This window comes from Geospiza fortis, unplaced genomic scaffold (assembly GCF_000277835.1).
Source record: "Geospiza fortis unplaced genomic scaffold, GeoFor_1.0 scaffold49, whole genome shotgun sequence".
Classification (NCBI taxonomy): domain Eukaryota; kingdom Metazoa; phylum Chordata; class Aves; order Passeriformes; family Thraupidae; genus Geospiza; species Geospiza fortis.
This window is the reverse complement of record NW_005054378.1, coordinates 202,014-225,521: the sequence shown is the minus strand read 5'-3', so window position 1 is coordinate 225,521 and position 23,508 is coordinate 202,014. Positions and strand designations below refer to the sequence as shown.

Below are 23,508 nucleotides of genomic sequence, written 5' to 3'. Positions count from 1 at the left end.
GCCCGTGCCACCACCTGCGGACCCACGATCCTGGGAATGCACTCCAGCATCTGCAGGACATGGCTCCAAGAACAACACTGTTCTGCAATCTCCAGAAGCGGCCCTTCTTCCCTGCCACCCTGCTCCACAACAACCTGCAGCCGCACCAAGCCGCCGCCACCGCCCTGCGCATCCTGCAGCACCTCTTCCACACCCTCAGCTCCAACAGCACCCGCCAGCACTGGCCCAGCCAGGCTCGCAACCACCTCCTCAACAAGCTGCAGCACCACATCCACCACCTGGAGCAATGCCTCCCCGACAACGCCACGCCCTTCAAAGGACCACGCAACCCGCTGCTCGCCATCAACAAGTACTTCAGGGACATCCACCTCTTCCTGCACGCCCACAACCACAGCGCCTGCGCCTGGGACCACGTCCGCCTCGAAGCTCTTGTCTGCTTCCAACACGTGGACAGACTCATACGGCGAATGAAGCACCAAGCTGCTCCGGACCCCACTAAACCCACGGATAGCAAACACCCATCCCCAGACAGCACCAGTGCCCACGGATGGAGCGGTGATGGCAGCAGCCCAGGCTGGAATCACCTGGTACCAGTCACACCTCTTCCGACTGGTGAGCTGATAGGGAAAGGGGTATGACTGTGGTAACACTGGGGTCAGTCTGTGGCACAGCCCACATCCAAACTACAGCCACTGGAGCGGAAGAAAGAAGAAATTTCTGTGCTACACTTTCATGGACAGCTGTGAAGCACTGGGGATATGGATAGTACTTATTACCTGTGGAATTACTGCATTCATCCAGACTGTAACCTCACCTGATGAACGGGAAGGGGATCATGGACACTGGGGAACTAGGGTGGGACTCTTATTCCAATCACTTTTTTGTTACAGAACTCGGTTTACTTACTTACTTACTTACTTAATTAATTAATTAATTTATTTATTTATTTATTCTTTTGTTAGAAATAAAGACTTTTTGTAAAAGCAGAAAAGAATGAAAAAGCACAGCTGCAGTCATTGTGCTTCATGCTTATACCTGGCATGCAAAGACACAGACTCCTCAGGCTGCGAGGGGCTCAGTCTCCCTCCTGCAGCCCATCTTGCCAATGCCTCCTGCCTGGGTCGAAGGCTAGACAGCAGACCCTTCTCAGGGAATGCTGGTCCTGCAGCCCCCAGGCATTTCTTACAGCTGCCAGACCATTGGGGCACCCATTTGCCCCAGATGGCATGATGCCTGCCCTGCACATTTCCTCCTCTTCCACCATCATGCTCTCACTTCTAGACCCTCCAATAATGCCAAGACATGAAAGCCACCTCCAAACCACCATCCCACCACAACCATTCTGCAATGTCACAGCACTGCTTTGCAAGAAACAGGGTGGCACAGACAAGGTGCGCCTCAAAGAATCAAGGAGCGATCCATAAAGGTCTGCAGAGATTTGGACAAGGAACAGAACTCCAGTGCTACCAACTCCACCCAAGAAACACCAAAACCCACAGGTGATGTTCAGAACTGCTCAGTGCTCTGCTACAGCCACCACAACTCGTCCAGGATGCTCCTGGCTGTGCTTACATCCCAGTGGCTATGGGGACCTGCTGCAGTACACAGAGCACATTATCCTTGTCCTTCTCCACCCCAACACATCATTAGCAAGCAAAGAGATCCATCACCCAAACGCCCTCACTCAACATGGTCCAACCCAACCATCACAGCATTCCTCAGGAAGGAAACTGCCCATGCATCACCAGCACCAGCTGCTCCTTCACCCTCCAACCATCAACCCAGAAGTATCTCCCCAGGTCAGCAGCTCTGGCCTCCTCCTGCATGGGACAAAGAGGTTGTTTTCTGTGCTCAAGCAACCTCCACCACTGTTTCACTGCAAGGACACTGCTCCGTGCAAACACAAATGATCACTTCCCGTTTAGCTGAGTCAGAAAAGAAGAGGATCAAATTCAGAATCAGAGAATCACTAAGGTTGGAAAAGACCTCCAAGATCACAAGCCCAGCCTTTGACCAAACACCATTAAGCCATATCATGAAGTGCCACATCTACTCAATTTTTGAACACTTACAGGGGTAGTGACTCCACCACTTCCCTAGGGAGCCTGTTCCAATGCTTGACCACTTCTTCAGTGAAGAACTTTTCCCTAATACCCAACCTGGCACAACTTGAAGACATTTTCCTTTCCTATTGCTAGTTGCTGGGAAAAAAAGCTGATTCCCACATGGTTATAACCTTAGATCATTGTAGAGAGCGAGAGAGCGATAAGGTTCCCCTGAGCCTCCTTTTCTCAGCCGTGCCCCCAGCACAGGGGGATGGGCCCTGCCCTGCTCCTGCAGGCCCCTCCATGGCTGACACAGGCCCGGTGCCTTTGGCCTTCTTGGCCCCCTGGGCACCCCCAGCTCGTGTCCAGCCACTGGAAACCAGCACCCCCAGGCCCTTTCCCACTCAGCAGCTTTCCAGCCACGCTGTCCCAGCCTGGAGCTGCAGGGGTTGCTGTGACCCAGGGACAGGACCCAGCACTTGGCCTGGTTGAACCTCACACAATTGGCCCTGGCCCATGGATCCAGCCTGTGCAGATCCCTCTGCAGAGCCCCCCTGCCCTCCAGCAGATCAGCACTCACACCCAGCCTGGCTTTGCCTCCAAGTGACTAAAGGAGCTCTTGATTCCCTCACTCAGATCATCAATAAAGATAAAAAACAGCACAGTGCAGAGCCCCCAGTACAGAGCCCTGGGGGACACCGCTAGTGACCAGCTGCCTGCTGCAAGTGATTCCATTCACCAGCACTCTCTCGGCCAGGCCAGCAGCCAGTTTTAACTCAGAGAACAGAGCATCTAAGCCACAAGCAGCTGGTGTCTCCAGGAGAATTCCATGGGATACAGTGTCAAAGACTTCTCTAAAGTCCAGGAAGTCAGCATCCCCAGACTTTCCCTCATCCACTAAGAGAGTCACTGTGTTATAGAAGGACATTGGGTCAGGCAGTAATGCCTTTCACAAACCCATGCTGGCTGGGCCTGATCCGCTGAACCTTCTGTAGGTGCTGTGTGATGGGCACTCAAGAACATCTCCATGGCTTCCCCAGCACTGAGGTCAGGCTGACAGGCCAAAAGCTTCATGGATTCTACTTCTGACCCTTCCTGAAGACAAGCATTACACTAGCCACACTCCAGGTGCCTGGAGCCTCCTTGATTACCCAGGACTGCTGTAAATTATGGGGAGTGGCTTGGTGAGCTTTCCACCAGCTCTCTTATACATTCAGGTACACAGCAGGACCAGGACCCCTCAAGATGACTTGTACCACTGTCCTCCGGATGCTCATATCCAGAAGTACCCTGTGATGTCAGGAATGAGGACCTCATTGGTTCTGTCTTCTCTGAGGCAGCTGAAGGAACTAAACCACTCTACGACAAAAACAGGAGTGGTGGTGATGACACCAGCTGGAATACAGGGAATTCCAACACGAAAGAAGAAATGCATTTGTATTATTTTTTTTATTCAGGTGATACAACACCAGAATAGGGATTAGAGAATCTGAGTGATATCTGTTCCTGAGGTCATATCTAAAAGTATCACTGGATAAGGCCATGAGCAGGCTCTTCTGATACCACCTCCACTCAGCATCACACTGCGCTTGGGATATCCAGGGCAAAAAAAAAGCCAATTAAAATGAATTTTTAAAAATCTTTTATTGTTCAAAAGCAACAGCTTAGAGGAGACTTCTTAAACTCCATCACAATGGAAGTCAAACTATGAAAGGGAAGAAAGACACTGCAGAAGCTTCATCAACATTCAGTGCCCAGGTGCTTAGACCCAGAGCCACCTCCTCAACTTAATGACTTGACAAACTCCTGAGGTTCCTGAGAAATAAACTATTTAACAACTGTATCAAAGGCTAAAAAGAAAGAATTTATTCATATGAATACAAAGAAAACAACCATATGGTAGGTAAAACCCCAGAAAAACTTAATGGAGAATTTAAAAAAGCCTTGGTAAGTGTCCCAGGCAGAATGGAAGCTTTGGACAACATTTATCAGGGAAGTCTTCCCACTGAGTGTCAGAAAGTATCTCCTTGCTGGCTAAACTCCTTCTCAGAGAAGTTTGAAAGCAGTTTAATACAATCCTAGTCCCACACTGGGTAAATGGTTAATTTCTAAATAATTATATAAGTGTAATTGAGCCTTTATACAAACTTGACGCGTAAGATTGTGGACATATATATTTAAACATTTATAAAAGAAACATATTTATATGGCAAAAACAAATGATTAAAATTTATCATGAAAATAAACAAAGAATTTTAATCAGAATTATCTGTGACACATTATAGAGAGTTGCAACTACTTGTAGAGTGCTCTACTACACCAATCCTTCAAAAGCTAGCTTAATAATAAGCTAGAGAACAATGCAATTAACCCAATGACTACTGTTCAGCCTCAAGCGATAACCAACAGATGTGCCCCCACTTAAGGAACGAATATCCATGCACAATAGTAGAAGGTCTGTGCTGAAAAACCCTACAGTGAAGGTGTGAAACTGCAATTTTACAGAATAAATGATTGACACTATAGCATTAAAAGCTGAGACAGCTCAATCAGCTCAGGAACTTATTAGAATTTAATCAGTTAGTCCTTAGTAACTTATCAGTACCACAACTTCCTTTTTTTTTCACCACGATTAAGTTGGCATGTAACGACCAATGCAATTATAAGTAAGGAAACAATATTTTAAAAATGTTCAAAATATTTGACTATAGAGGAGTTGAGTGAGATTGATTTCAGCACTATTCAAAAGAAAAAACTCTGTTACTTCCCCTGCCAAACACCACACATACAATTAAAAAAAAAGGAAAGCCCAAGATACCATGCTGCAACTCATGCAGACTGTCCTGTTCAGGGCAAGAAGGGAAATTCAGCGAAACACAAGAGGAATACGAGATGAATGCACAGAGAAAGGAAAACCACAAAAAACCCACAATATCATAGCAAAAAAATGATACGGCACTAATGTAGGCCTTCATTCTCCCACAATCAACAGAAAAAACACCACATCCACAGACAAAAAGAGAATTACAAACCATCCCAAGCCATAGACAGCTAAACAACACACTGCCCCAAAACCACGAAAGCCAACAGCACAGACAGAAACCATGGAGGGAAACTCCGGGCAATTGGAAAGCGATGAAGGGAAAGCTGCCTTGCGTACAAAGGCGCGCACCCGGGGGCACCCCAAGCACAGCCACCGGCAGCACCAGCCAGCCTCACCAGGCTCCTCCTGCCCAGCAGCGCCCCACAGCACCCACAGACTCACCATGGCTGCGCCCACAGCCACACCGCCACGCCTGCCGCACGCCGCCCCGGCGCTCCTGCTCCTCCTCACCGCTCTGGCCAGCAGCCTGGCCTGCCAACACCTCTGGACACACGAGGACACCTTCCCCGGCGACGCTCTCCGCCTCCTCCAGGACGTGGCTGTGGGCCACACACAGCCCTGCCACCTCCAAGAGCCGCCCTTCTTCCCCGCCACCCTGCTCCACAACAACCTGCAGCCGCACCAAGCCGCCGCCACCGCCCTGCGCATCCTGCAGCACCTCTTCCACACCCTCAGCTCCAACAGCACCCGCCAGCACTGGCCCAGCCAGGCTCGCAACCACCTCCTCAACAAGCTGCAGCACCACATCCACCACCTGGAGCAATGCCTCCCCGACAACGCCACGCCCTTCAAAGGACCACGCAACCCGCTGCTCGCCATCAACAAGTACTTCAGGGACATCCACCTCTTCCTGCACGCCCACAACCACAGCGCCTGCGCCTGGGACCACGTCCGCCTCGAAGCTCGTGCCTCTCTACAGCACCTCCACAACCTCACACGCACCATGCGCCGCTAGCGCCAACACCCACACACCCAGCCACACCTACGCCCCAAACCCACCTCCAACCCCACGCCTCCTCTCACCTGGGACCACAGACAGCCCTGCAACGACCGCACGCCACCCGCAGCCTTCAACCACTGCATCTCCTGGGATTCAGGCGCTCCCATTGATATGGAGGATGGACTTTCTCGACTTATTTATTGACTTTTTTACTTATTTATTTATCTATTTATTCATACATTTACTTTTCTACGTCTTCACTTATTTATGCCAATTCAAATAAAGACCTATGGCAAATCATTTGCCATTGGCTCTTCTCTCTAGCAGTGCAACCACTCTTTGGGTCAGGAGAAAGCCGTCTCCTCCCAACACCACTCCAAGCCCTGCTCCATATATGACTCTGAACATCCCTGCTCCATATATGACTCTGAACATCCCTTGCTCTGTTTTCCCGCTGGCAGCTGCCCAAGCAGCATCTTGCATCATCATCTTTGGAGAAATATTACTAGATGTTTGATATCATTAGAATTATGTCTTAGCCTTTCTTTCCTAAGTAGTTTGCAACTCATTTCACGATTATTGTATCTGAAAGCCTCACGACAGGGAAGGCAGAGACTTACTGGAGAAGTTCCACTAGAGGGCCACAAACACTAACACAGCATCAGAGCACTTATGCTATGAAGAGACGTGACAGGTCTTAGTGACACTGGAGAAGGCTACAGGGAGACCTTACTGCAGCCTTTTAACATTTCAATGGACCTTACAAAAAAGAAGCAAAGTGAATTTTGAACAGCATTTGCAGTGACAGGCAGTGGTCTATAGAGAATGTCTCTAAACTAAAAAAGACTATGTTTATATCAGGCATTAGGGTGAAATCCTTTACTATGGGGATTGTGAACAAGTCCTAGAGCTAGCTTGACTTCCACATCCCTGGAAATGTTCAAGGCCAAACTGAATGGGGCTTTGTGCAATGTGGTCTGGGAGAAGGTTTCTCTTCCCATGTCAGAGCTGCTTGCAATTAGATTGCCTCTTTCAACATAAAACTTTTTAGGACTCATGTTGAGGTTTTGGAGGACTGTGGAACCAAAATGGGAATAGGGAAGAGTGTGAGGAGGAAAGTGCAGAAGTGTGATGGCACAGAAGGCAGTCCCACTCCCCATCCTCCTATGCCACCTGGGAGATGAAGGTAGAGAAAATCATGAGTGAAACTAAGTCCTGGAAAATATAAGAGGTGAAGGGAAGGTGTTCTGTAGATCTGGTTTTATTTCATTATCTACTTGCTAACTGCCCTGATTTGACTGCTAACATGCTAAACTAATTCCCCCAAGTCAAGCCTCTCTTGCCCATTACTGCAACCAGCAAGTAATGTCTCCCAGTACTTATCTCACCCCACACACCTTTCAGGATTCAGGATGTATTTTCTCCCTTGACTAGATGAGGTGGGGAGTGATAGAGCACCTTGGTGGTCACCAGGCATCTAGCTACTGTAACACATTGTAATACGTGTCTCCTGGTCCTGCTACTTCAAATATTTTGCATCTTGTTGCCACAATGATAATTCCATGCATTTCAGTTGACAGTTCTTCAAGCACCACAACTTTCTCTGGTAGTAGTCTTTATTCATGTGCTCATCCTTGGAGTTTTTTAAATTCCGGGTCTGTAGTATGACACGGCTTTGTCTGAGTCATCCCTGTACTCACCTTTAAACTATCTGACTCTGCCTGCTCCAAGCTCTACATGGAATACCTGGTACTTATTTGGGCCTTACATTATAGCATTCCTCCAGTCTTCTCAGATCACTGCTCAGTGCTCCATTTCTGCCTCTACAGATACACCACATCACTCTAGTATGTAACTGTTCTCAGCTACCTACTACCAAACCTTCTCTCCAAGTTCCTTATCCTACATTTCTGATAGGAAAATTCTTTATCATTTTGCAATCTAGATTGAGGCCCTTTTTCAATCTATTTGGGAGCTCAGGCTGTCTCATATGCCATTTGTATTCTGGATCCAGATAAGGAAAAAACTTTGTACACTCTCCCTCCTGCAGCTCACCCACATTTGTTGTCATGATGCATATGCAAAGATCTATACCTATGACCACATCCAAAATCTCAGATACACCTACTGGCTACCAGCTTGTGTACTTGCTGTTCAACCTTACCTCTTGGTAAAAGAAACACTTAGGACTTCAACTAGATTAGACAAAATGTCATAATGCTGCTACAAAAATTAGACATTTCTCCACTCAGGAGCACAGAGTACACTTCTGTCTATTTAGAGATTTTGCAGCTGGACAAATGCATGATGCAACAGTTGTTCTGTATCAATTTACACAATCCTTGTATAAATTTCAAAAGAAAGAATACAGAATACAAGGAAAAGTTCTTAACCACTGTTCAGTGAATCAATTTATGTGGCACAAATGATCAACAGTGAAGAAAACTTCTTTAAAATTAAGTAAGTAATTTACTTACCATTGGCAGTCTGGATTGAAGCATCTGGAGATCATCATAACCATAAATCTGCTTAAAGACAGATAAAAATACAACATCATTATAACACTTTTTCTGATGCTGATCAGTTTGGGGCTTTGAGCTGAGTTTGACTTAAGCCCAGTCTGTGTTAAAGGACTACAGCCGTATGTCGCATTGTGCTATCATGGGGCACTGCAGCATTTCAAGGAGAGTAGAACTGAAGTTTAAAAGGCTTGTCACTCTGATGTTGTTTCCTGGTGACAATGTCCTCTGAGGAGAGTTTGACTGTCCCATCTTCAACACAGTTTTCACAGACACATCATTCCTGAACTTATGAAAAATCTACCGTGCATTCAGATTTGGGAGTAAGAACAGCCCTCTTTGCTGTAATCATTACTTCAAAGAGCATTAAGATTAAAGAGTTGATGACTTGACCACAACACAACCTCCTGGGTATCTCCTCAGATTCAGTTTGATACAGAAAAGTTACTGATATAAGGTTCGGATTCAAAAAGCAGATAACCAAAAATACATTGATGCTGGTCAGACATCAAAAAGCTATGTGCAGTCTTTCAAATCATGACTGACAAGCACATGTGTCCATGGCACATTTCAGTCACAGCTATGGCAAATCCATTCCAGTAACACAAACCTAAAGGAGCCTAAATTTATTCAAAGGGCCAAAAACCTGTTAACACTGAAAACCACAGCCACACCCATGTTTAGCTTCAACAGCATCAGATCAGGTCTGTAGCAAAAGCTCTGCAGTTTACAATCAACAGTAAGCCTCTACTGAACATACTTCAGATGTTCTTTAGCATTTGAAACAAGAATTCCAGGTGTAACATGTGCCACCAGAAATGACTTGGCATAGACAGTAGCAGGTCTGGAGGGCCCACTTGCGCCAAGGGCTAAGAAATCAAAGAGAAACAATGAAACTGCTTACTGGGTAGGCAGGCAGAAGTCCTCCAGGTCCCACAATATACTGGTTATGCAACAAGGGTGGTACACCTTGGGGCAGGTTTGGGGGTGCTTTGCCTGTAGAATCAAAATACAGACACTTTAACAAGCCTTGAGAAAAGAAAAGGCTTCAGCATTGAGACAAGATAGCTCACAAGCTGCGGCAGGTGCACCATCTTAGATTATAAAGAGGAGATTTCGTGCTGGTTGATGAATATGTTCAAAATAGCCTGAAGAGTTTAACCATGCCTCAAGGGAGGGAAAGCACAGGCTACTTTAGCCTGAAAACTGTACTATCATAGAATAGCCTGAATTTGTCATTTACTTTGTCCAAGAGGATTACAAGAATTACAAGAATACAAGGATTACAAGATTACAGAACTTCTCTTTTGCTCAGTTCTTTCCTGAAGGCAAACTTAGAAATTTTTCTCAATCTGAGAGAGCAAATTCTCTTCTTTCATTTCCTGCTCTGTCAATGCATTCCCTTTATCACCAGCAACAGACTGGAAAGCACTAAATGTTGCCACCAGCATGCTTTCTGTGGGTGACTTACTACAGCTACGAATAGCAAAGAGAAGACTGAAATGGTTTCAGCTGCCTTCATGAAGCAGTGCTAGGAAGCAGAACAGTAAAAGAACAATGCACTTTGGCCAGTTATAAGACACTTCATTTACAAGCTATAGAAATGAGAAATACTTCTGTAACGAAGCCTGATCCTTAGTAATATGTCACTCACTTCTATCTAAAAGATTTCCTTTTAGCAGTTCAGGATCAGAGAAGAAAGAAAATTTAGCATCACTTCCACTTCAGTGCAAGAAGCCTCCCAGCCCTCCTTCTCCATGGACCCTCCTTCTGAAGTGTTATTTGCTGTGCAATGACCCAGACATTTCTTTACTTTCTGTGGAAGTGGTAGTAGGGATGTGACACATGATAATGAGGACACAGCAGTATATTTTGATACTGCCAAATGAATTCAAGTCACAGAACAGCCTGAAATTAAAGCTTATGCGAACTCATAGTCAGGAGCTGATCACAGCTTGGAATACAAACTGGGTGAATTTTCTAGCCCAAGACTTCCTAAGTCAGAACTGCTCTGATGTGTATTTATAAAGTTCCTTGGGGATGGAATGTGCTATATAAATGCCACATAACACCCTAACAAAGATTTCAAATACATAAAACCAGGCAACTTTATTTCAGAAGCCAGCAAATACAGCATGCTGGAAATGTCAGTGAACAGTGTGGACTTCTTAGCGTTGTTATGGCGAGTGAGATGCTCAACTGACAGCCCTGCTGACTGAAATCCTCTGTCTATCCACGTGATCTGTCAATATTGCCAACCTGAAGACACTAAGGGAGCTGCCCGTGTGGTAGCAGCTGGTATAGACACACTGGTAACACTCAGGCCAAGGCTAGCTGTAGTGTTCATACTGCTTGCCATGCTGACAACCGAGGAGGTGGTGCTAGTGGCTGAGGTTGAAGCAGTTGAAAAGGTTGTTGAGGGCTGGAGCGAAGTTGTGTTCTCAATACTAGCGTGCTAGAAAAGGAGACAAAAAGAATGAGGATCACAGAGCAAATAAACCACAGTGGAAGATGCTGGGAAAAAGGGAAAAATAAAAAAAAACAACAACAACAAAAACTTCTAAAGTAACAGCAGCACATGCAAAAGATATGCATTACCTATGTACCAAGCAAGCAACTAAGTTGCATGCTTATGATGCTTCAGTGATTTAAAGAAAATTATTGTATGAGAGCTAAACTCAAATTGCCATACCATCACAAAATTATAATACAGTAACTCAAACGTAACATATATCATTCCATCAACTGTATTTTGTCAGCAAACCTCTCCAGTGCCGACTGCTAATAGTCCACATTTTGGAGACATTTCAGATTGCCACTTTGAAGTTTTTTTTTGTTTTGTTTTGTAATAAACTAGTTATAAGCAATTTTTAAAAATTTCATCCCCCTTAGCTGGCACGACAATTTCCCTCAGCTGTGTGACTGGCAAGGCTCTGTCATAGCTATTCCTGATCTAGTACAAATACAAGTGGTAATCACTTTTCCCCCACTAGAGGGCTGACAGTCCTTCTTCCCTGAAGTAAGGCTCTGCTTAAGGGTCTTGGGGTTCTGAGACACATCCAACTTTAAGGGATGTTCCTAATTATGAGATAAACTGACTATTTGCCAAGCACTTGTTTCAATACTAACAGCACTTACCACATGTGATGTGCCTGAAGACAACACTGAGGCAGGAGAGAGGCTGGTCTGATGATTGGAAAGGGAGCTGGAAGGAAATTGTAAAGAATTTATAAAATTAATTTTCACTTTTAACAAATACAAATATGCAGTAGGGCATTAGTTAAAGAATTATAATTCTAGGTGTGTGTGTACACCTACAGTAACAGAGTAGTTAAAGAAAAAATTACATATAAGAGTGTGTGTATACATATACACACACACAGAGAAATGTATATGTGTCTGTATGAATACAGACACCTCTACAGGCACTTTTTCCTTTAATTAGTACCCTACTACCTTTTAGTGAAAAAAATCAAGTACAGACTCATTATTATTAATGAGAAACATCTAAAACACCATTCAGATTTTCCAATTTATGGTATATTTAGAAAAGTGTAGTTGCTTCAGGAATCAAATAGTGATGACTCCATGACACATGAAGTCCAAAATCAAAACAAAGTTCACACAAGCACAAGCCTGGTTTCTCATTCTTTCTCTGCTGCTGCTTACCATGGGGGACAGGTTTAAAGCGAGGCAGTGCTTTGGTTTGACTCACTGTGTTGTTTCTCACATTTCCAGTTGCACAACATTAACTCAACCAATTTGAACTGCAGGGTACTTGCCCCATAATTCATCCAGAGATCTTCAAATGTCTCCCTAAAAGGTGACTGAAACTGGCATTTGAACATTCAAACTGACGAGTTATACTTTATATTTGAGGTCAAAAATGTAACCTACTGTATATAGTATGTAATAAACTGAACCAACACAGAACAAAGGTAACCAAAATGAAGATATAAAACATGTGTATAGACTGGTGCTCAAAAAAAACCCTCATTACTAAATAAGAAGCAAGAGAGATCCTAACAACAAAATTAGTTTAGGGCTGTCTACAGAATTAGCCACAAGAAAACACAGTTTTCATACCAAAGTTGACAGCTTCATTACATGACCTAATTTAAGGGCAAACACTTCTGGTAGCTCTTCAAGGCATGGGCCCAGAATAAACTTTCACAGTTTCATAGATTAACTTTCAAAACTGTCCCCCTTCTGCAGGAATTGGAACAGCACCACTTCAGCAAGGGAAAAATAAGAGTTTTACACCACTCCCTCATCCACTCTTCCCAGCTCTTTTGATAAGTCTTAATTCACCATCTGACCTATGGTAGAGACACAGACAACAGACATCAGCTCAACCAAGTCAGACACATTTTGGATTTCAGGCATCTCGAGGATAGCTGAAACTTTTTATCTGTCCAACAGCATCGAGCCCCAGCTGATTTCCATCCGTTTACACAGCCTGTCAACAAATCATTGTGGGGAAATGTGACCAATGTAAAGGGAATTGCTCTTGTTTGACATATTTACTATTTTAGTCAACAAAAAAATACTAGAGTGTTAAAAAAAAAAAAAACTATGTCCTAGCTGTGAAACAGGAAAAACAGTCCCTGATATCCCAAATCAGTTTCTTGTATTAACAAATATAATACAAAGGTAAGTATCAAAAATGTAACTCAATCAATATCGCTTCAGGATTGTCACCCTGATGTCTTTTTTGGGCTTCCTTAAAACCAGAGGTCAGACAAAATTAAGAGAATAAAAAGTGATGATATTTATTGAAGGGCCTTCAGGTACATTAAGAGCAGATGAAGCCTCCACAGGGGCTACACCCAGATATGGATGACCAGTCAAGAGTTCTCACACTTCTGTAAGTTTGGTCCATTTGCATATTGGTAGTTAATCTTTCAATTACAGCTTCAGGTAATGAAGTGATTTACCCCATGTTTACTCCCCACCACCTCACTTTTCTTTATACTTTCCAGGGCCTGAGACAGTAAGGTGTCCTTGAATCCCAGACCTAGAGAGGAAATTTTTTGTCTAACCAAAACGTGAAGACAGTAGTTAATACTCTATAAGGAGTTTAGAGTTATACACTAAAGAACTGTAGGATTACAAATAAGTGAAAAATACAAAAGCTAAAATCCTAAGGCATCAACATAACTGAGGATGTAACAGGCATTCAGAAAAACAGAGATACAGTGCAAATGAGCTGAATTATGCTAGATGCTTCCAGGAACATCAAACTAATATTTTGAAGTATCTTAAGGAAATATCTTAGAAAAAGAAAACACACACAGTTTGCCTGTGAAATTATTTCTGGGTTTTAAGAAATACAAATGAGACTATGTTATTTCAAATTGACCATGTAGTAAATTGTTAAAGAAGAGTTTCAAACATAACACTGAACAAAACCAGCAGGCACAAAGTAGGAAAAATAAAGTGGGGGGAATCAATTTAGCTAGCATGACTGAAGCAAACCTCTTGAAACATGAAGTTGCATATGTATCATGAAAACATGAGGGCAGCAGCTGCTCTGCCATTAGAAGGCAGCCCAGAGCTGCCTTCTGTTCTCCTCTGAATCTCTCTCCTAATTTTGGTTTGCATAAGAAAAGGGACCACTGGTGCCTGCCAGCCCCATATGGAACCACTTTTACACCTGCCCTATCCTCAAAATGGACTCCCTCAGTTTACCTCTACTCTACTGTACCTGCTCAGCTGGGAGAGTGAGCTGCTGGCCAGATCACTGGACTGAGGCAAGCTGGGCAATGCTGCTACGTGCTGCGATGCTGAAGGCAGAAGCGAGGCCGTGGTAGACACCACACTGGGCAGAGAACCAGCTGAAGGTAGCGCGGGAGAAGGCTCTGTCTTAGGCGCTGCAACTGATGAAATAGCTGCAACAAGTTAAAAAGAGGCATTCAAATTAAAATTCTAGCATACTTGGCATCCCAGCCCAGATGGCAGGAACACAGTAGCATTCATCCCTTGGTCTGCAAAAATCTGACCATTAAGAACTGGTAACCATATCAAGCAATTTGGCTATGAAGGAAAATTCAAACACAACTGAATTACCATTTTTTCCCCTTTCATTATAATAAATTTACAATTATCACAGCTACACATTAGTAAACAACTGTCTTCTGCACTTTACCTGCCACTATGTGGATTACTAATTTATACTCACAAGTCATTCTAAAATTCCTTGCTTTTGGTTCAGTAAACACAAGTAATTTCTGCCTTTTCAAGGCACTGTGGAAATCTAGTTTCACCTACAGCTCTGCTTCTTCATTCAGACCTACACAGCACTGTTGGGGATGGAGACTGAGATCGCTGGAGTACAGGGGTAGATAACTTATCCCTTTGGTATATTCAGTCAAAAGTTTACTGCAGTAGAATGAAAAAAGTTACAATGAAAGGCCAGAATTGAGCACAGCATTAAGTATTTTTTATTGCTAAGGAGTTGTCAAATATTGACTCACTTTATTTAGATAATAAAAAGTGTTAGGTTTTATCTTACACTTTTTTGGCTACACAGATAAAAACTTGTTTATAGGATCGCTATACTGTAATAAGAGGCCTAAAAATTCTATTGCCAACATGATTCTCAGCTGTTTCACTTATTTCTATTCCTACAAAAAATAACAAAGAATTAGAGACAGGCACTCACCAATAAAACTCAGAAAAGAGTTGAGCCCTACCTTCTGCTGGGCCAGGTTCCCATACCACACCAGGGACCACTACCCAGTGGATCACCACTAACTTGTAATGTATATGAAGACACTTTTGGATTGGTCATCAAACAAAAATCAAATACACACTTGGAAGTTATATATTAGAGTTTGTTTACTTTATGGATTTGATTTCCTAGCTAAATGACCAAGGTCAGGTTGTGGGTTGCAATGGAAAGAGGAATTAAAAGGTCCTGGCCTTGGTAATAAGTATGGCCTCAAAGAGAAGGAAATCCAAGTGACAAACATGGTTATGAAGGCAGTAACTATATCATCTAATAACTCCTGGTAAAACTCATATATAAAAGGAGTAAATAACATTTAAAACTCCCAATAGAATCACCATCTTAAGATCCCCTACAAGATGCCTGAATGCAATGTGCAAGACAAAGAAAACCAGAAGACAAGTAGGATGGTCAGGAGTAAGACACATCAGTCGTACTTTGAATTAAGGATTTAGGAAACTCAAGATCTGGATATTAAAGAAGAACAGCAAAGAAGAGACATGAACAACTAAGAACATTATAGCACATACAGAAAGGAGAAAGTACTTATAAAAGTCAAGACAACTTCAAAATAATTTGAATGCATAAAATAGACTCAATGGAAGAAGAAAACAGAAATGCTCTCAAAGGAGAACTGGCACAGGAAAAGAAACTAGTAAAGCCATTACAGAAAACAAAAGTATTAAGAATACTCATATCTTCGTTTTCTGTAGAAAAAAGAACAGGTTCTGTAGTGAATTTCATAAATTGTTTAACTCTGTACACAACACTAGAAAAGTTCTTGTGTTGAAAAGCTGTCTTTGTATACTTGGAGCGTATACACTCCTGCTCCTTTAAATTCAACTTGGTACCCACAAAACACTGTCCCACTAATGGCCTACCTGAAGAGATGTTTAAGAGGAGGTTAGACCTAAAATTGAAGTGTTGGAATTCCAAAATATTTTAATTCACACTGCTGTCCTTTAAAACTTCCATGGAGCAGCACAAAGATCAGAAGAGTGAATACTATACTTTATTTTAACTCCCAAGTAGAGAGCTGCAGGCCTGGTACAGGTCCACACTACATTAGAAACAGGCCAAGATGAAGAAACAACACTTATACCACAGTCAATACTGAAGTATTGTTTGCAAGGTATTAAGAAACTCACAAGAGGGAATGTGTTTATCACCTTTATTCCCACAGGCTTCTAACAGGGCAGAGATAGAATTATACCTAGTGAGAGGTGCACTCAAAGACTTCATTTCACTACAGCTAAATGCTATTTCCAACTCAGCAGCTTCCCAACTCAGAACTGGAAGAACTGCTAAAAAATTTCATATTTATTTATAATTATTTAGTTGATATTTAATATTAACTAAATAATTAATATTTAATAATTTAATTAATATTTTATATTAAATTATTTCTGACAGGTAACAAAAGGAAAGCCAACAGCAAAGCAGCTTCTCTAATTCTAAGGTTGTTTAGGTTTGTAGATTTAATAGACCTGCCTTCATATTTCAATTGTAGTCAAGAAGCAAGCAGCATTTTATGCAAGCACACATAAAGTCAAATGGGTCAGTCATAAATTAGTCATGGAGAACAATATAAAGCCTTAAACCCAATGTCACTGATATGCTTGTGTGCACAGCAAGTAGCAAGGAACGAACAGAAAGTCCTGTGCTCAACCAAGCTTTGAAAACTTACTGTCAAGAGTTGCCTGTGTCCTAACACCACTGTGCCCGTTCTGTAAACAAAGAAGAAATGAATTAACAAATCATCCTAGAGGTATATTAAATGCTCAGACTGAATCACATATTAAACATGCTTCATGCAAAATTCTATATTCATACTAAATTGAACAACAAGGTAGAACATTAAATTTTTACTGCCTTTAAAAAAACTACATCATAAAGTTGTCTCAAGTGCAAGGTGTCCTCAACATAGAGAAACCCATACACTGCCCATAATACACCCATCAGCAGCAAACCTTCCCATGTACTGTATAAACATAAACTTCAGGTTCACACCAATATGAAAGAAGGAATTGCATTAACATATAGGAAATGGTTGTGCTTTTGATCTAATGTAACTCACAATTTTAACTATCCAAGTTACACAGAGACGCCAATTTTTTTCCATTGAAAGATAAGACTTGAGAGGCACCAGTTGTTTTTTGGATAACGCTGGAGTACAGAAGTGGATAGTCTATGCTTGATCCTCACCAGTACATACGAGCTAGTGCAGAAGACAAGTGTGACTGAGCCAACACATAACAAAGGCCAGAAGTAAATAAACTTACAAACTCTCACAAGTTCCTAAAACATTCAATAAACTCAGTTCTTTTAAAATAAACCTACATTCTATATACAAAGACAGCAGGTGTGTCTGAATCTCCCAAGAGATTCTTCGTCCTATATTAGATCTCTGCCTATGCTTATTAAAATAACACATGAAACTAATTCCCACTGGTGTTTAAATACAACAGAAAAGTAATACTGGAGGGGCCAAGAAAAAATCGCGATCCATTTGCTAGGTGCCATGTAAATTCAGTAAATAAAATACATTTGTAGAGAAACCATCAAGTTATTAGTTATGGCAAAATACCATAACTAATATTTACATACAGAGACAGTTCCTTAGCTTCAGGGAAGAAAACTCAAGTAGAATTTTAAGGGTCACTAAAAAAAAGTTCAAAAGACAATTTAAGATGTCAACACCCACAAAATCAGATGCTCTTATAAGCCAAATACAGTAATACCAAAAATGACTACACACCAAGAAAAGCAAAAACAAGTATTCCCCCTTTTCTAGGTCCTGTTTCTGTAATGAACTCACCGTAACTGCAACAGGAGTTGGTTCAGATGGAGCCATGGAGCTTTGGTACGCTATCCTGCTATGCACAGAGGTCTGCTCATAGGAGGAAGTTGTTACTGGGCTAGTGCTCTGGGATGAGCAGGTCAGACTGGAAGAGCTGATGGCAGAGGTTGTGTAGGTGGAGTCCTGTACTGTATTGGATATTGGCAAAGAGGTATTCAAAGGATCACTGGAAAAAAAGAATTATTTATCATCTTGGTAAGTATTTCAAATACTTTCATGAAAATATCAGCTTCTATACAGCTATCTAGAACGACTTGAAACACAGAAAAAAATCTACACTATTTATATTAGAAAATCTAAGAATGTAAAAAAAAATTATAATATTGCTTTGGTTGCCACTAATCACTGCTTCAAAACATCAGCTGCACTAAGCACCATTCACCTTCCTCATTCCAGCCCAAATAAGACAAGAATTTACACACAAGCACTTTTCAGTCATGTTATTTCCACCTTTTCCAAGGATAAATTAATGATCATAATCTTTCTTTTTTAAACAAGCAGAATCGATAAAGTTTGGTATATAATGAATAACAACAGGATTCTTTTTACAATAGAATCCTAATGTTACAAAATAAATTATGCAAAGAATTAAAAAATACTTTAAAACATGCAGGAATGTTTTATTGTCCACTTAGTTTAAATATCATGTATAAAACTACAAGTTACGTGGAAGTTCATTTCTATTAATATTTCTGAATTAACTTCCGGAAGATTTTTACTGATGCTGATTTTTCAATGAGTAAAGAATTAAAAGTGGTTTACTGGTCCACTGGCACTTATCATTGGCTGTTGTAGCATTTCAGTAACAGCTTCTGCATACAGAAAGCCTAGCTTCTTTTCTCATTTTTTCATCCTATAGGAGAATCAGATCTGTGACCTGGTGCTAATCTACTAACTAACACACATATATGGTAAAAAGGTCAATTCTGCTAGGTCAGTTGGAGAAAAACATGGATACTGAGTAACAAACCTCCAAAACACTTAAAAATCAAGGCAACTTAACATGACAAAAAAAATTCTATAAAGGATAGCTTATTAAAAAGTTATTTATATTCATATCATCTCCAGCTTCACATCTACCCGTCCAGGCAGATTTTGATTATCATTAGAGTAGAAAATTATCATTTAAGATACCGTCCACAGAAAACAAGTAATCATATTTTCTCCTTTCACTACATTGTAACCCTGTCATGATGTTTTTGGCACAAACTTGACCCCCACAAGAACACCTGAGAATGTAGGAGGGCAACTCACACATACTTTACAGATTTTGAATATAAGCTATTGTTGGTCGCCTGGTTGGTATTCTCACTGCTTGAAGTTGATCCAAACTCTGGGAGTGTAGGCTCTGATCCAAACTCAAGAGCTCCAAACTGAACATTTAACCCTGTCATGTCTGCTGATCCAGGCATCTCCACAGCAGAGGCAGGAATCTTAAAGGAAGAAAAGAAGCCATCATTCTTTTGCATGCATTGGCAACTTGAAATTAATCCACTGATTCTGCTCTAATCTGGAGCTGAAGGAGTAAACCATAATATTCCACAACAACAAAGTAGCATCTTTGTACATCACTCCCCCCTCCACCAATATTCATATTGTGGGTACTAAGTCAATCTAAAAATCACTCAGCAACAGCCATTTTCCATACAGAGCAACCAGCTATCTGCTTGCAAAAGATAGCACCACAATATTTTGGACCTAAAAACTATCCAGCTTAGTACATCCTGCTTCATAGATAAGAAATATACCAAGATCTTTTCTCTCCTTCTCCCTAGCAATTTATATAAAACATCTACCGAATCAAATCACAGAATCATTAAGGCTGGACAAGAACATGAAGACCAAGTCTAACTATTAAAGCCAGCACTATCAAACCATGTCTCTAAGCACCACTCCTCTTCACATCTTTCAAACAGTTCCAGGGATGGTAGTTCTCTCACTTACCTGGGCAGCCTGCTCCAGTGATTCACAACCCCCTCAGTGATGACATTTTTCCTAATATCCAATTTAAACCTTCCCTAGTGCAACTTGAGGCTGTTTCCTCTTGCCTTGTCACTTGTTACCTGGGAGAAGAGACCAATCTCCACCTGGCTACACCCTCTCTTCTAGAGAGTGATCAGGTTTCCCCTGAGCCTCCTTTTCTCCAGGTTGAGCCCCTGTCGCTCCCTCAGACCTGTGCTCCAGACCCCCCCCTGCTCTGTTCCCTTCTCTGGACATGCTCCAGCCCCTCAATATCTTCCTCATATGAGGGACCCAGAACTGGACACAGGATTTGAGGTGCAGCCTCACCAGTGCCCAGTACAGAGAGACAAGTCACTGCCCTGGTCCTGCTGGCTATGCCACTGCTGACACAAGTTTTTGTGGTTTTTAAGTTTAGTAATGACAAGCTATCACTCAATTACCCACCTTGGATGCTGGAGTTATCCTCCTTTTTGGTGGTTTTATCTGTTTCTGCTGGGTTTGATGAACAGTCACTGCCTGGTTATCCATAGAGATAGTGGGGAGCTGTAATATTTTGCTAACAGCTGTAGAGGTGTCTACTGGTGATGGCTCTCGGAGTTTTACCTGGGAGGAGGAGGACTCCAGCCCAGGAGGAGGAACAGGAACCACCTGCATTTGTTGCTGTCGTTGCGTCAGCTGGCTCAGAACTGGAGATGGCTCCGGCTGGGATTTAAAGTCTGGCCAAAAACGGAAATATCAAAATTAAAGCATTGAACTCTGCTCTTTATAGTTCTACTCTTTATGCAAGAATCTGGGTGATGCTTAATAGTTACGATTCTATAGCATTTGCCAGTCTTTTCAGACATCACGAGGGTTTCACATGGACCATTAACACTCTAACACTAATAAGGACAACAGTTGATACATCTTCTACCTTAAATAAACAGCTGTGACCAAGAATTATTTAGTTTTTTTCCAAAAATGTGAAAACAAACCTATCTACACAGTCACAGTATTACCACCCACAAGTCCTCAAAAACTGTTACAGATAATTTTAATCAAACACTTCAAGTTTCACTGTAATTAACTGAGCTGATATAATGTGATTACTTCCCAGGGGTAAATAGTTGTTGCAATTTAGAGGTCGTATGAGTTAGGATTCCCTTCCCCTGCAAAGAAGAAGATTAAAAAAAATTAGGAAGTCTTCTACCATCTCATAATAGCTGAGAATCAAAAAGATGCTGAACATGAACAGGTTTTTTCCCCAGTCTTCCCTTTCAGAGTTTTTGCATGTTGAAAGCCATGAGGTGACCTAAAGCACTGTCAAACACCACGGAGATCTCCAGCATTCCAGTGTGAAGGGATTTTATTCAGTTGGTGAAGTCCATTAGAAAGCATTAAAATGTACTTCTTTTTTTTTTTTTTAATTTCTGCATGTCAAAGATAGTAATTGCTACCAATGGCTGCTTATCTACACATAAACATACACACACATGAGAGACGCAAGAGCTATCTTCTTCACAATGAGGATTCTGCTAGGAACAACACTACAGAAAATAAGTTTCTGTCATTCTCACTGTTGCAACTAATTTTACTCAATTACATGAAAAATTCATACAATTATAAATATACAAAACAAGTAACGCGAATCCTTCACAGCAAGCTACAGAAAGATCACTGAGGCGTGATGCACATTATGAAGAAATTACACAGTACTCATTCAAAATTCATGTAATGATTAGAAGAGAGAATTTGGGAAAAAACAAAATACAAGTACACAATTTTACACTCAGTTACAAGAAGCACAGGTACAATGAAAATAAGTATTTTCCAGTATCTGTTGAAAAACAGTCACCAACAAAATTCCGTGTAAATATTCAAGCACACTACATCAAAGATGTCACTACCTGGAAGGCTCAATAAATTTAAACTTGTAATGACATTTAGGGATAGGCTTAAGCTTAACAAAACTTAGTTTATTATATACTTGTGATGTTTATTACCAGCAAATAAGCACAACACTTAAAATGTTGCAAGTAATTGTATTACTAGAATTAAATTTTTTGAAAAAGTCTTTAATTAAAGTAATTTTAAACTATCATTGGCATTAAGGAATTAATGGCTAATATAAAGAGAAAGAGAGAAGAACCTGTGTCAAAGCACTTACCAAACTGACTGAGGACTGACGACTGAGTACTAGGTGTTTTTAGATCCCAGGATGATGCAGCAACTGTGCTAGTGGTGGCAGAACTGCTATTGGTTTGTTGAGAGGTAAACTGACCCAATCCCGGTGATTTCAATTGGTCCAAGATTTGGGAACCAGTAGAGTTTGCCAATTTAGAAGATCTGAGCTCTCCAAAGCCAGAACAAAGAACTGCCGACTACCAAGAGACCAAGAAGAAAAGGGGATGGAGCGGAGTTAATATTTTAACTAATAATTGAGCACAATCATAGGGTCAATGCCTACAGCAGCTATCTGGCAGCAACTGAAATCTTTTCAGATCTAGCTTACTAACAAATGACCACTAAAAACTTCCACTACTGTAATCACAATAATACTAACTTACTTGGACCTATGCATCTTAAAATATCATAGATTTACTAATAGTTGGACTGATTTTTAGAGAATAAACACCTCATCTCACACCCTCAAAATTTACTCAGAAATACGCATGCTTCCACAAGAAGTAGTTGAATATGTGAGTGGAAATAACACATCCACTTTCTGGCCTAAAACTCTTAAGTATAAACAAATTATTTTATGCTATATCAACAAGCAATGAACACATTTGCTCTCTAATCAAAAATTAATATAACTACTTTATGTAAATGCAGAAATAACCAACCAGCAAAATGAAAAAAGTAATTTTTTTTGAGGGGAGGGGTGGGGGGCTGAAAGGGAAGAATTATATTCTTCATTTTAATTTTTCAACAAATACCAAAACACTTCATGAAATGACCAGCACTGGAAAAGTTGTTTAACTTGAAATATTTACTCATGAACAACATTTAGAAAACAAAATATTTAGAAAGCACAAGATAGTTTTACCAGACTTTGAGGAGAGTAAGAGTTTACAGCACTGGAGCTGCCTGTTCCTGATGCCATCTGGGTGCTGTGCTGAGAATTTGTGAATACTAAGGCTTGGCCAAAGGTCTGCTGCTGGGGAGACTCAAACGAGTTGCCTTCTGTCTCTTGGGTAGATGTCACTGGCTTTTGAAGCAGTGTCACCAAATCAATGCTGTAAGACAAAGTGAAACTTGGCTGGAATGAATGAACAGTGATTAAACTTCAGTGACACTGGGGAAAGCACTAGTAATACTAAAGTTGCCATCCCAGCAACAGAATTATTACTGATTAGCAGTCTTTGAAGATGTTTTTTGTCTACCATACAAGACAGAAAAAGGAGCTTTTTGTGACTAAGCAACAAACAGAAAAATCCCACTCCAATTGAGTGGATGAACTAAAACATTTTCTAAGATAATCTGAGGGAAACAGAAAGAACAGAACAAAAACCACACGAATATACTACCTTTAAGAAAGAAATAAATATAAATTATACACCATGTGACACCATGCCCCATGCAAATC

General features: G+C 41.5%; 2 protein-coding genes across 4 annotated transcripts in view; one reads left to right on the top strand and one right to left on the bottom strand.

Annotated features, from left to right (window-relative positions):
- The window catches only part of UBAP2 (ubiquitin associated protein 2), a 68,118-nt gene that overhangs the window by 10,261 nt on the left and 34,349 nt on the right, over positions 1–23,508 (bottom strand). The window contains exons 10-20 of one of the 3 annotated variants that reach the window (XM_031060270.1): positions 22,969–23,158; positions 22,087–22,300; positions 20,385–20,656; positions 19,233–19,411; positions 17,937–18,144; positions 16,806–16,845; positions 14,096–14,279; positions 11,527–11,593; positions 10,648–10,843; positions 9,293–9,384; positions 8,347–8,397 (exon numbers count right to left, since the gene is read on the bottom strand). In XM_031060270.1, coding sequence (XP_030916130.1) covers positions 8,347–8,397; positions 9,293–9,384; positions 10,648–10,843; positions 11,527–11,593; positions 14,096–14,279; positions 16,806–16,845; positions 17,937–18,144; positions 19,233–19,411; positions 20,385–20,656; positions 22,087–22,300; positions 22,969–23,158 — 1,693 coding nt within the window. The remainder of the gene's footprint in view (positions 1–8,346; positions 8,398–9,292; positions 9,385–10,647; positions 10,844–11,526; positions 11,594–14,095; positions 14,280–16,805; positions 16,846–17,936; positions 18,145–19,232; positions 19,412–20,384; positions 20,657–22,086; positions 22,301–22,968; positions 23,159–23,508) is intronic. The other 2 variants (XM_031060271.1, XM_005424981.2) reach the window with 2 other exon arrangements.
- On the top strand, positions 5,312–5,884 carry LOC106631905 (interferon-like). Its single transcript, XM_014308634.1, has one exon. The coding sequence runs from the start codon at positions 5,312–5,314 to the stop codon at positions 5,882–5,884; it is 573 nt and encodes a 190-aa protein (XP_014164109.1).